This window comes from Cucumis sativus, chromosome 1, assembly GCF_000004075.3.
Source record: "Cucumis sativus cultivar 9930 chromosome 1, Cucumber_9930_V3, whole genome shotgun sequence".
NCBI classification, from domain to species: Eukaryota; Viridiplantae; Streptophyta; class Magnoliopsida; order Cucurbitales; family Cucurbitaceae; genus Cucumis; species Cucumis sativus.
The window spans coordinates 23497982-23512725 of NC_026655.2; the positions used below are offsets into that span (position 1 = coordinate 23497982).

General features: G+C 34.5%; 1 protein-coding gene across 1 annotated transcript in view; it reads right to left on the reverse strand.

Moving 5' to 3' along the window:
* LOC101219062 (twinkle homolog protein, chloroplastic/mitochondrial) overlaps nucleotides 1–14744 on the reverse strand; it is a 28252-nt gene that overhangs the window by 12849 nt on the left and 659 nt on the right. Inside the window, exons 2-7 of the mRNA XM_011660931.2 lie at nucleotides 14371–14504; nucleotides 9050–9105; nucleotides 4827–4884; nucleotides 2503–2613; nucleotides 1910–1993; nucleotides 68–148 (exon numbers count right to left, since the gene is read on the reverse strand). Of these exons, the coding sequence (XP_011659233.2) occupies nucleotides 68–148; nucleotides 1910–1993; nucleotides 2503–2613; nucleotides 4827–4884; nucleotides 9050–9105; nucleotides 14371–14504 (524 nt within the window). The remainder of the gene's footprint in view (nucleotides 1–67; nucleotides 149–1909; nucleotides 1994–2502; nucleotides 2614–4826; nucleotides 4885–9049; nucleotides 9106–14370; nucleotides 14505–14744) is intronic.

The following is a 14744-nucleotide window of genomic DNA, read 5'->3' on the forward strand; positions in this document are numbered from 1 at the left end:
TAAGCCTTTAGGATTAGGATAAGTAAAAATTTATCATACAGTTTTATTTATAAGTTGAACCAAGAACCTGCCAGAACTTTTTGTTGGCATCACGATACTTGCAACTAATTAGCGCTCCACCTCGATAATACGTAAATGCCACAGCAATCTGTAGAAACAAGTGCAAGCAATCAGAAGAAGCAAATCATGGTAAAATTTTACTACCGTAAGCATATTAGAATTTATACAAATCAAAAGTTATGGCTTCAATATCACCAAAATAACCAGAGCTTTCAAGTTTCGACATGAACGCTATCAAAATGTGCTTTGTAGCTAAAACTACTTAATTTCCCTTCGAGATCTGCCCCTCCCCACCCCCCAAATGCACAAAATAAGCAGAAGAAGAGAGCAACTAAGATGATGAGGCCCATCACAACGAATCATTAAAAAGGTCAAACTTGTAACTTGACAGAAACCGTGCCCCTTAATCCACAAGAGAGAGAGAGAGAAGTCAAAGGTAAACTTGTTTCCTAGTTTCCCCTTTTTCCTTTGTAGTTTTCCCTTTCAAAGATTCAAAATGCAATACATTCCCGATATTTCTTATCTAATTCAATGGCAGAATATTAAGAATACTTATTTTCACTCAATGAATAGATTTGTTTCTTTTTATTAAAAAATAATAATAATTCAAAGCAGCTATATAGACAACAAAATATTACAAAAAATCCAACTGCAACTTATGAAATTGAAACATTCTTCCACAGTTAATGAAGCACAATTTATCAATACAGATTTGAAATGCAATTTAGCATGCTTTAATGGCATTAAGGAGTCGTTTGGTTTAAGGTTTCATAGGGAATGGAATACCTGGGAATAAGATGACAGTGTTCGGTTGAGCATGGGAAATGCTATCAGAATTTTATGAACAAAAAATATGTTTGAATTTATTTTATGAAATTAAGCAGAAAAGTCACATATAAATTTAATAGATTAATTAATTAAACAATATATTGATAAAATTTGATTAATTTGTAATCAATAATAATTTTAACTAAAAATACTTGAAATTAAGTAATTTATAACTAATTTTTTTTCAATAAATTGATAATTAAAATTAAACCCATTGATATATTTAACAAACATAATACTAATTATAATCTAATATTTAATCATTATAATTAATTAAGTCTATCGTAAGTAATTTAAATTTTAATTAAATACAATAAGAAAATATATTTTAGTTCAATATATTAAATAAAAAAATGAAAAAATGAGATAGGAGTATGATATATCGATGAAGAATACTAAATTTTTTTTTATAAATATTATATGTTTTTAATGAATGAAATAATATAAATTAAAACTAATCTCAAGAAATAATGGCTTGATTATTGAAAAAACAATAAAGTAATCAATTATTATTATTGAAAAATAAATTTTTGTGCTAACTAAATTTAATTAATCTTAGTTTATCAATTAAATATATGGTTAGCTAATTAATTAATAATTTGTGTAAAGAAATAACTGTATTCATTTAACAACTTTTTTATTGTAAAATAAGTTAGGTAGATATTTTATTAGACTGTTACTAATTTATTGAAATAAATATTTTATATTAATTTTTTAAAGTTAGTATTAATTAATTAACTGTATTTCAAATGAAATTATAAATAAAATAAAATAGAGGGGAAAAAGAGGAAGAAACTCACTGTTTTGGAACGGAATAAAAAAACCTGGCTTGTGGTAAATAAGGATGCCTGGAATCAGTTCTCTCAGGCAAAAGTTTTAAAATTGTGAAAAATAAACATGAGTTTTAAAAATCTGTGTCAATTCTCATGTAGAAAATTCTCAAACCAAACGACCCCTGAGAGATTATCATTCAAAGGCCAATGCTCCATGGCTACTTCAATTCAACAATAACTCCTTTTACCTGATTATCGGATCTTTTCTGCATAACTGAATTTCTTAACAATGTTTGCTTGGATATCAATCGCTCCGCGAAATAATCAACCAGCTGAAACAAGAAACATAATTATTTTCTCTATGTTCCACAATTATAAGAGCAATTGAATTGCATATGAAAAGGAAATATTTATATCCATGCTTAGTTGACAAAATTATACTAAATGCTTAAAATAAATTTCATTTGTTTAAAGAAAATAAATTATACGATTCAATAATTTATTCTTAGTTAAACAACTTACCTCTCCAAACTTATAGGCAAAAAAATAATTTATAAAGTTGTTAAAAAAATTCCCTAAAAATAAAAATGAAAGTATACCCATTTTTAGTGTGTTTTAACAGGTTTTAATGCACTTTTGGGATAATTTTAAATTCTTAATTTCAAGAAAAATAAGTATTCCTAATAGAACAAAATGTAGGATTACAATAAAGGAAAAAGAATTGATGATCACCTACAAATAACATATTTAGAAAACTACACAATAACATACATATATGCTTTCACACAGACCGGAAAGCAATAATTATCATCAAAATGAAGAAAAATATAAAATCAACAACCTGATCGCACAGTGGTTCAAGTTGTAGACTCTCCACTGTAATTTTCCGTATGTTCTGCTTAAGTGCAACTTGTCCTAAATGTTTATATGATGACCGACCATCAGCAAAGGCCTGCCATCACAAACTATGCTAAGCCAAACAAATGAAACCAATAAAACAGTAAAGTAATATGAAACCAATAAAACAGTAAAGTAAAGTAACGGAAGAAGTAAGAAAAAAAGGCACCAATTTGAAACAAATGAAATCAATAAAACAGTAAAGTAAAGTAACGGAAGAAGTAAGAAAAAAAGGCACCAATTTGCATTGTGAACTTTTTTTCCATTTTTATAAGATACGCTCACAGCAGTCGAAAAAAATACACGAGTGATAGGACACCATCATTAAAAGCCAGTTGGCCTACCCAAAGAAAAGAAAAAGAAAGAAAACAATAATAAATAAATAAAACCCAACCATTCAATTAGCCTAAATAATAATAAGAAAAGAAGAGAAGATCATTGGATCAAGAAGTTTTAGGCATGGAGATCCCAAATCTCCCTCCATTTTAAACTTGGTAGTGGCCTAGTGGGTTGCCTTAGCTTAGTAGCTCGACTCAAGATGTTGCCACCAATCTCAGTTTTGTAGCATAAACCACGGACAACTGGCCAATGATACAGTCCCTTTCTCAATACATAAAAATTATGTTGTTAATCACCATATAAACCCTGTCACAGAAAAAAAACTGAACTTCTTTGGAAATGTACTCTTCCAAATACCGACAAAAGCAATAGTAATCTAGGTCGTAAAAGCAACAAACAAAATATGTAATAGGAACCAAGAGGAGAAGCCTAGCAAAGGATTGAGAAACCAAATTCTAGAGTCCCTTCTCTCCCAAAGAACATGTTGGTCTAGAACCTAGCAAAGTAGGGCACGGTACATTGAGGACACATTATTGTTGTTGTTAAGGAAATTACTATAAATGACAAAACTGCTGAAAATATTTACAAATATAGCAAAAAAGTTTAAAACCTACCAACGATAGATATTGATAGACACTGATAGTTACATGTGTCTTAGGAGTGTCCTAACATGTCGGAAAGTAAAAAAGTATAAATAAAATAATAGACACGCCAACGGGTTTTCTATTATTTTAATAATATAAGTTTTATAACCACCTGCCCAACGATCTCCCAAAATAAACTTTTCAAGTCTTGCCCAACAAACCATTTGAGAAACTGAGAGAATAAAGGGAATCCATATGTGATAGCTTCAAAGAGATTTTTCATTTTTCTTATGTCTTTAGACAGAACAACTGCTTTCTGGACGGTTTTTTGAAAAGCCCACTCGGGTGCGCACCTAGCCTCAAAGCCCCCAAGTTTGGTGCCTTGCTGGAAAAGGCGAGACTCACAAAACAAGACGCGTTTCATTCATGCATCTTTTGTGAAGCCCAAAGGCTCAAAGCCTTGCGTTGGGAGGGTTTCCATTATTTAAAAAAAAAACTAGTAATAACAAAGGGTTTTGTTTATTTATTAACTATAAAAAAATCATATTTACTTTGTTTGCGTTTAGGTTTTCATATTTCCACTTGAACTAGTTGCTTTCTCTTCTTCATGTAGTACTTTTATTGATGTAATAAGAATAAGGCTAAAAGAAAGCTATAGTTAGAGTAGAAAACAGTTGTAGTTAGTTAAAACAGTTAAATACTTAACTGTGTCATAAACAGTTTCCTTGTAACTACTTTGTAACCAACTTACAAAACCTTAATAAATACCACATCTCTTAGCCATTATTGGCAGAGAATTCATTTGGGAAATTAATTCTAACTTTGAATTACATCATTTATACATAGCACACCTAAACAAAAAGGCTTGAGCTTTTTCTTTTGCGCCTTGCGCGTATGCCCTAGAAGACTATTGTGCCTTGACCTTTAAAAAACAATGGGTGTGAGGCATATCTACTCACGATAACTTTATACCACAAAGAACTCCATGAAGAATCGTCAGAACCACTTTGCTAGCAAAGCCTCTATTTAAAATCTTAGGCCCCGAATCCTTAATCCTACTAGTTCCACTAGCTTAACCACTAATTTCCAATTAACCAAATGAGACCCTTCCCCATCAACCCCTTCCCACAAGTAGTGGGGTACCTCTCAATTAAACTTTATGAAACATTCTATGATATTTGAACAAAATACAAGAAATTGAAACAAAAACCAAATTATCTCATAAAAATTAAAAAGAAAAAAACAAAGCAAAACATAACTGAAGAACTATTCAAATCAACCCTACGTCAAAGGGCCCAAACCACATTTTGTGTGAAAGCATAACTAATTGAATTATTATAAATACCAGAGTATGGCCTTTCCAACCACATTTTCCACGAAAACAATTCCAAACAGCAGCCCCCCTGGTCATTTGAAATGGAAATTAGAAACCTACGATACTCAAAAAGAAAAAGGCCGTAGAATACATGCAGGTCAATGCAATTGAAAAATTGAAAAGTCCAGTGGATTGGAAGGAAATCCAGCCACTTTTCATTAGAAAAAAAAAGTTTGAATTTCATTGAACAAAAAAAAAATAAAGCTAAGAATCAAACTAAGGTTAGTAGTGAACGAACTATGAGTTCAAGTCATATTAACTTGTCACAGCCATATATGTATATCAAGAAAAAATAAATAAAGAATTTGAAAATAATCATATTTATAATAAAATTAAATTGATAACCTAAAAGATCGTTACAAAACATAGGGAAACATACACTTGGTCCTTGAGGATTGGTGTTAATGTCTATTTAATTCCCAAGTAAACACTTAGTCCTTGAATTTTGGAAAATAGTCATAAATGGCCCCTGTTTTAAATTGACCATTAGTTAACTAAAAGAAAAGTGGCGTGAGGTTGTTGAGTTACCAATTTTAAATGACTTGAAATTATTAGTTGATTTGATATTGATTGTATATTATATGGTATAGTTTGTCTTTTCTTTTTCATTTTCTTTTTCTTCACCTTTTTTTATGTTGTTCTATGATACAATATGATAGACATCCTATTATTCTACAATACAGTAGAATGGGTAAGAGAAAGAGGAAGCGCGTGTGAAGGGAAACTAAGGCAGTGAGGGAGGGAAATAGGGGACCACGGTGGGCCAAAGTTAGTTAGAAGAAAGAGATAAAAGCCAGGGAAGGAAGAGGAGAAGAGCATGAAGATTTTGGTGAAGGTAAAAGGCTGCATTACTCCTTGAGAGAGAGGAGAAGCAGAAGGCCAGGTTCTATCGTTTGTGTTTTGATTCTATTATTCTGAATTGTTTTGTTCGTAGTGTTTGGAGTAGTTGAAGTTAATTTACTTGTTGATTGTGAAGTCCTGTTATCGTGATTCATTGTCTGAGGATATCAAATTTCGTTCATATTGTATTTTCTGTTGGAGATATCAATAAAGTATAGACACCATATCAGTGTTCTATCAAATTGGTATTAGAGCTCAAACCTGGGAAAACAGAGGGAAATGGAGAAGAAGAAAGCTGACACACGAGTAGGATTCCAGAAATTATCAGAAATCAGAGGAACTTTAAGGTCCGTGGCAAAGAGGATTGACCGGTTGGAGATCCAAATCGAGGAAAACGAACAGCGGTTGTTAAAGTGCGTTGAAATGAGGGCGAAGGAAGAAACGACATTGAGAGAAACAGAAGATTTGCTAATGAAATAAATTGACGACATGATTTGTGAGAAATCTACGACGAGAGAAAAAGAAGTCATTCAGCCGAATAAAGATGAGTGAGAATAAGATAGAGCAAGGTGAAGCATCGATGCTTGAAATAATTGAGGGATCGAAGACAAGCAAGAAGATTATTGAGAAGTTAGAGGATCAAGCCGAGAAACAACAAATATTGGTGATGAAGAGCACAATCGAAGGGGGAAGGACACCGACAAAACGAACTGAGAACGAAGGACGAACGAAGAAAATACAAATTGAAGAGAAGGTGAGTGATCGAAACAAGCTTGAGTTACGAGTGTTTGGCGGTAAGGACTTCGACTCGTGTTTTCTTTGAACCAAACAAAATTTCCAAAAGTACAAATTAACCGATTCTGAGAAATTAATCGTTGTAATCAGATTAGATAGAACCGCATTAGATTGGTCACGGTCGAAGGAGGAACGCGATGCATTAGATTGGTCTCAATCGAATAGCAATTAATCATGCATTCAGCGATTGAAACACTTCAATTTGCAAATGATACTTTATTGTTTTGTAAATTTGATGAGGCGATGCTGGAAAATTGAAGGAAAACGTTATTAGTTCTTGAATAGTGTTCTGGACAAAAACTTAATTGGGAGAAATCATCCATATGCGGTATCAATATTGAGGACAGCAAGATTCTTTCAACATCAAATAATCTGAACTGCAAAGTGGAAAGCCTTCCCTTAACTTATCTTGGTCTTCCTTTGGGTGGATACCCAAAGAGCTGTTCTGGCAGCCTATATTTGATAAAATCGTCCATGGAAAGCTGGACAAATGGAGAAGGTACAACCTTTCTAGAGGTAAGAGGATTACATTATGCAAATCTGTTATCTCCAGTCTCCCTACCTATTATATGTTTTCTTTCCTCATGCCAGAAAGCGTTCTAAGCTCTTTTGAAAGAATTATGAGGAAGTTCTTTTGAGAATAAAACAAGCGAGGACAGTTGAATCACTTAGCAAAATGGGATGTTGTCATTAAATCGCATAAGGATGGAGGCCTCGGTTTGGGTAAGCTGAAACACAAGAATTTGGCATTATTGTCTAAGTGGTGCTGGCGCTTTATATTTGAACAAAATTCATTGTGGTGTCAAGTGATTAGAAGCATCCATGGAAGCAGTACCTTTAATTGGCATACAAATGGAAAAGAAACTTTGAGCCTTAGAAGCCCTTGGATTAGCATTTCCAGACAATGGCGCAAAATAGATGCATTGGCACTCTTCAATTTAGGTGATGGCAGCAGAATCCTTTTTTGGCAACACCCTTAAATGGAAAGAATTTCCCTGAATTGTAAATTTCCAAGACTGTTTAGGGTTGCACACAATCCAAATGGTCCATTTCATTGGGACTCTTCCACCAGCCTTGGTTCATTTTTTTAGAAGACTGCTTGATGATGAAGAAATCTTAGACTTCCAGTCCGTATTAAGCCAGCTTTCTACCTCACAGCCGGGCACCCATCCGGATAGAAGGTTTTGTCTCTCAAAACAAATGGCTCCTTCTTGGTAAAATCTTTGGTTGATCACCTCTCTCCATCTTCACCTATGGATATCTCTTTACAAAAAAGACTGACAGTCAAACAGTCCAAGAATAGTAAACATCTCCTTATGGATTATGTTGTTCGATAACCTAATCTGAGCATTGGTCCTTCAAAGACAACTCTCTTCCCATGCTCTGTCACCACATATTGAAGGATATCCAGCATTGCAACATTCAGCAACTTTTATTTGACTAGGAGGATATCCCATGCTTTGCCCCCTTTGTAAAGACGAGTAGGAGAACATCCAGCCCCTTTTGTTTGACTATGTTTATGCAACAAAATGTTGGTTCCGACTCCACCAAACTTTTAATATTTGTTGGGTTTTCGATAAAGACTTTAAGAAGAATGTGGTCCAAATCATTGTTAGTCCAGCTTTGAAGAAGAAGACAGCTGTCTTGCTGTCGGTTAATGCAGTGAAAGCTCTATTAGTTGAAGTTTGGTTTGAAAGAAATCAGAGGGTTTTCCATGACAAGCCTTCGACATAGATGGACCAATTTGAATTGCAACATTGTGGTGTTCCTTATCCAAAGTTATTCAGGAGTACTCTCTGCAGGAGATTTTGCTGAACTGGCCAGCCTTCATAGCCCCTCCACTTTGAAGTCTTGGGCAGCATGACTTTTGAATGGCCTTCTGCTTCAACTTGATCCTAGCATAAATGAGGAATGCTTTACTAATATATCGCTGATGCTTCTTTTTTAATGTTCTGTATGGACTGACTACTTTATTTTGGTCTTGTATTTTGGCTTTGTATGCTACTATCAACCTGGAGAAAGGATAATTTTTATTTCTTTCCACCTATGGATATGATGAGGGCGCCAAGGAGTGTCAACCTAGTTGAGATGTCCAGGTGCGCATGTTGATCCGTCTCTCACTCTTTTTTTGCTCTTTGTATAACCCTCTAGTATATGAGCATTTGTCTCTATTTTATTCATTAATAATATTAAGACTTCTTTCCTCTTCAAAAAAAATAACAAATACTAATAGTGTAAAAAGTAAAAAGACTTAGAAAAACCCAACTGAGGAAGAAGCCAAAATTAAGACTTTTAATAAAAAAAATTTAAACCGAAACAAACTTTTTTATTAATAATAATGAGAATTATACAAAGAACTAAATAAAGAAGTCTACATAAGCGAAAGAAGAACAAGGATAATTCAGACTTTTAATAATTAAATGTCACCCTAAATAACTTCGACAAAAACATTTAAAACAAACCATATAAGAAAAACACAAACACACAAAAGCCTATCAGTATATCAAATAAAAAGATTGTGAAAAAAACTCGACGAGAAAAAAGCTATAAAATCTTACCCATCTTCTGAGATATTTAGGGAGAAGGATCGTTCCTCTGAATCACCACCTTTGCACTGGCACCAATTTGATACATAATTAATCGAGGCATGACGTAAAATTAAAAAAAAAAAATCAAAATAAATATAATAATGATAATAACTACCTCTTTGCACTTGGAAGTTATAAGTTCATACAGTAATTCTAAAAAATGGCCTCTAAATGTTTACATTGTACAAAAAAGTACCTCTTAAAAACCAGTCGATTTGGGCCCATTGCTTATGCAAAAAGTAACATTTATGCCCTCACTTATTAAATACAAGATAAATAAATATTCATCAAAAAAAAAAATTAATAAGAAACATTTTATAGATGAATGAGATTAATCCAAAGAGTAAGTGGAAAAACCCCTAAAAAGATAAAGAGGAAGCCCATACATGAAAGAGTGAATAACAACCAAAATACAAATGAGCAAATAGAAAAAGGTACAACCAAATCTGACAATAACAAAGCAGAGGGGCCTAAAAAACTAAATCAAGTGAAGTCCAATGTTGATCCATAATCTATTAGAAAATGGCAAAGCTTCATAAGTATCATCATGAAATATCCGTTTTTTAATATCCATGAGTGTCCAGGTAAGATACATGCACCTCGACTAATCTCACGGGACAACCCACCTAACCCTACAATATTTGGGTGTCCAGAAAACTCATAGGACTAGGTAGGTGACCACCATGTATTGAACCTATGACGTCTTAGCGTTTATTGAGACTATGTGTCCTTTTTTTACCACTAGGCCAACCATGATTGTTTGAAAGAAAGATAACCATAGGAACTTGATGAAGTATTGGAGAAGTTCAAACAAAAGAACTGAAGTCTTTAATCTTTTTATTAAAATCTGAATTCAAAAATAATAATAACAGCCTAATTCCAAGTTTTATACTAAGGCAGAAGGTGAACTAACCATTACAACAGGTCAAAAATCTAAAAGTGTGAGTAATTTCCAGAAGTTAATAACCAAGCTAATTACATCAAATTCCCTCCTCCAAAGGAAAACTCGTCCTAGAGTTAGGCTGAAATATGCAGCTGGTCAGGTAGAAAATACTAAAAAATATTGGCTAAGTTGAAGATAGGGTTGATGTGTTCGTGATCCTGTAAGTCAATCTTGTATGTGTTGTCTCCAAACTTCTTTACTATTCGATAAGGTCCTATTTTCGAAGATATATCATGACGAGATTGCCTTCTTTAAATTCCTTGAATTTTCTATGTTTATTCGCTTGTTTCTTGTAGTTTTCATTCATCTTTTCTAGTTGGTTTGCTAGATCTTTGTGCAGTTTTGCTATTCTTTCGGCTATGTTCTCGGCTTCTACACTAAGATCAACATTAGAAGGAATATTGGCAAGGTCAACTGTTTATCTAGGTAATTTAGTGTAAACAATCTCAAATGGTGACTTCCCAATGGATCGATTCTTCATATGATTGTAGGCAAACTCTACCTGTGCTAAGATGAGATCCCATTGTTTAGGTTTGTCTCCACCGATGCATCTTATAAGGTTGGCTAGAGTTCTACTATTGACTTCAGTTTGTCCATCCATTTGTGGATGACTCGTGGTGCTAACTTTGAGTGTCATGTTGAATTTTTTCCAAAGAGTCCTCCAAAAGTAGCTTAGAAACTTTACATCTCGACCAAACACTATGGATTTAGGTATTCCGTGCAAACGCACAATTTCTTTAAAGAATATGTTAGATACATAAACAGCATTCGAAGTTTTCCTACAAGGTAAAAAGTGAGACATCTTGCTAAATCGATCAACTACCACAACAAGGGAATCATACCCCCTTTGAATTTTTGAAAGGCCTAGGATGAAGTCCATGGACAAGTCTTCCCAAATGCCTCCCGTAATAGGTAATGGGGTGTAAAGGCCCGTATTTCGATGCTGTCCCTTGGCAGTTTGACACATAAAACAGTATTTGACAAACTTTATGACATCCCTACGTAGATGTGGCCAATAATACCTTTCACTAAGTAGTTGATAGGTCTTGTCAATATCGAAACGCCCCACAAGGCCATTGCTATGAAACTCTTCAATCAAAGCCTCATGAAGCGATGTTCCAAAAATGCAAAGAAAATTATTCTTCAAAAGAAACTCGTTAGTCAAGTGACAATTAACCTCATCAATACATAAAAACCAAATATTGCCAAAGTTAAGGTCATCCTTATAAAGGTTTGGTAAAGAATCAAAAACTACCACTTGAGTCTTTAGGATAGTCAGAAGATTGGCTTTCCTACTACGAGCACCCGCCACAACATAGTACGTACTACCCGCCTTATGCTTTATTACAAAATGAAAACGTTGGGTAAAAGAGAGCCATCTAGCATGCATTCTACTAATAGTTTTTCGGGTCTGTAAATATTTGAGGGACAAGTGGTTGGAATATTAAATGAATTATTGGCCTACAAGATAATTTTTCCCAGGCCTTTAAAGCTCTTACCAACGAAAAAGTTCTTGTTCATAGGTGCTCCACAAGCACCAACCGCTACCTCGAACGGTTTTGTTAGACAACTTTTCTTTCAAAAGCACAAAACTTTGTGTTTGCGAGTTAGACCATGTTAGACCATGAGGATTTTCCTTTCTTTAAACATTCAGTTAGCAAGGATGCTATAGTAGTAAAAAATTTTATGATCTACAGATATACCAAATTCATTAGTGACAAAACCCAAAAAAATATGTCTTTGACCAAGAAAGAACACTTCTTGAAATTGATATATTTTTTTAGAAAGGAGACAAGCTTCAATATTATTAATAAACTCAAAGTACAAAGGAGTATACATTGAGAGTAATAGAAAAGCCTAGAAATGGGAGAGGGAGAGAGAGGATCAGTAGGTGCACCCAGACATCTCAGCTAGGCTGGCACCCCCTTAGCATTCTCATCATATCCAAAATACAAGAACAATACTAAGGTCTTGAAAGCTGAAGAGTAAAAGCTCAACAGTAGAAATAGAAATTAAAGCACGTCAACACTTCTTGAAATTGATACTAAGTTGGTTTCTTTGAAGGGTTTTAAAAGTTTATGCAAGTGAGAAAGATGTTCTTCATAGGAAAGGATACATACTAAAATGTCATCAAAATAGACTACCAAGAATTTATTAAGGCAAGAATGTAAATCCTAAGTCATTAACCTCATGGAAATGCTAGGCGCATTGGAAAGTTTGAAAGGCATACCAACCATTCAAAGAGGCCCTCATTGGTCTTGAAAGATGCAAGGACTTAGGCTTGGCCTAATATGCCCTTTCTCTAGGAGTTCATTCACTTGTTCTTGACGGATCTCGTATTTTCTGTCTTCTTTCCATCTTGATCTCGACTTTGTAAATCATCAAAATTGCCGCCGATTGGGTGCTAATCAATTGGAGATTCCTTTGTTCTTGGATCTCTTCTTTAAGGCCATTAACAAATCTCGGTTTTCTATTTCGTTGATTCTCGTTCTTGCGTTCAATCAGTGAAACTCTTCCGCATATTCAAATATCTTATGCTTGCCTTGTTTGCATTTTTTATATTGATGGTACAAAATCCGTTCGTAATCTGTTGGCAAGAATCTTCCCTTCATTAGTTTCAACATTCTAGGCCAATTCCTAGTGAGACTTTTTCCGATCTATCTCCGATTCACCTAGATTTGGTCCCACCAAGCTGAAGCTCCTGACTTGATTTTGAGTGAAACGAGTTTCACCTTCTCTTCAAGGCTATCATGTACTCAAAAAAGTTTTCCACATTCTTGATCCAATCAAGAAATTCCTCCACATCTAATTTTCCACTGAATGTGGTTAAGTCCACCTTCATTTTAAATTCTTGGTAATAATCCCCTCTTATCTAGCCCTCTCTGTGATGAAAAAGGGATTTTTGAGTACAAGATAGCCTTGAAGAGAAGGTGAAACTCGTTACACTCAAAATAATTTTTTACCCTCTTTGTTTCATTGCATCCACCGTTGGTCTGCAAGTTGACGATCGAACCCATTTTCTTCATTCGACAATGCATTCGAATTTGTTTGTATAACAACAAGTCTTAGAAGTCAGTGGTCACTAGGTGCATTTGAAGCTTCTTGGCGCTTTCTGAGGTATCCTCGTCGGTTCTTGGTTCTTGGTTCTTGCATGTTGTCGGCGAGTTGCAGCTAGCATCTTCTTCTCTTATTTCTAGTGGCGGCATCTTGCCAGTTTGGTAAGGCGTTTGTGCCTAATTCCATTTGGCAGGACACCCATTCGATTACAAGTTGTAGATTGGCCAAACGGGTATTCATCTTTCCTATCGCTTCTTCAACGGCCAACAAGAGTGGGGTTGAAGTCTTCAGCGAGAGAATCTCTGGTTCCAAGGGTTGCTCATTGACACGCTTGCCTTTGCCAGCGTTGGCTGGGTTCCTTCCCACCATGAGTCCCTTCTTCGAGAGCTCTGATAGCAAGTTGATGAAGTCTTGGAGAAGTTCAAACAAAAAAACTGAAGTCTTTATTCTTCTTATTAAAATATGAATTGAAAAAAAAATTAGAACAGCCTAATTCCAAGTTTTATACTAAGGCAGAAGGTGACCTACCACCTTTACAACAAGTCAAAAGTCTAAAAGTGTGAGTACTTTCCAGCAGTTAATAACCAAGCTAATTACATCAGCTAATAACCAACAGCCAAGCTAACTACATCAGAACTAGATCCGATTGCCCCAAACAAAAACTAATGAAGCAGAGTCCCTTGGAGCAAATTTAAGTTGATAAAGACTCTTTTTGATGCACATCTTTTGCTTTCTAGATTCCAATGCAAATCTTTTCCTTTCTTTCCATTTTTTGCTTTCATTCCATATTCATCAACTTTTTAACCCACTTTCCCTATCCAAATTGAATAAGGAATTGTAAAATAGATTTTTTTATCCATCTTTTCAAAGAAGAAGTCGAAATCTGAATTCATGAGTTCTGCCGAAAACTCTTTGAAACTCACTAATTCCAACTGAGATGTGGTCCAAATTCTTGAACTTAGACCAAGATTAGTCCCCAATTCATGAATTTCAATTGAAAACTGGTTAGAATTGATGAATTTTGACCGCAACAAGTCAATGGACTCCTGAAGATATGCTTGCTGCTTTTATTAATTTTATTAACACCTTTGGAAGGGGGTCTCTCTTTCCTGCCCTTAGGCTGTCTTCTTTTTTTCATCCATATATCTTCTGGTTTCTTACCAAAAATAAATACATAAATAAATAAGATATAGAAGTTGGCAGCTGTTTTCATTTCACTTCTACAAATTGGTTGAATATCTCAAACCAGAATACAATGTGCATAAAGAAACTGATATTAGAAACAAAATACCATTGGACAAAGCAAACTGTAAAACTGCCCGGGAACACAAGCTTCGATGTCAATGTCAAGATCCTGCAATTTTTTTCTCAGAATATTCAATCGAGTGGAGCTTGAAGCCTTGTCTGGTGGATTCTCCAAAAGGGCTGCACAAAGAAGAAAGCGAATAACATTAAAACTAAACAAACGTCAAGTCCTCTCCCAAATCCCATCCTCAGAATACATTGCCTGCAAACTACTTTGCTGCCTTAAAAAATGTACCCTTAACCTCTCCTGTTTCATCCCAATCCAAAAAGTGGGAAAAAAAAAAAAAAAAAGTAACCACCCAGCCAAGAAACATCAAGTTACTCCACAACATGGGTATTAACCAGAAACAATCATAAACC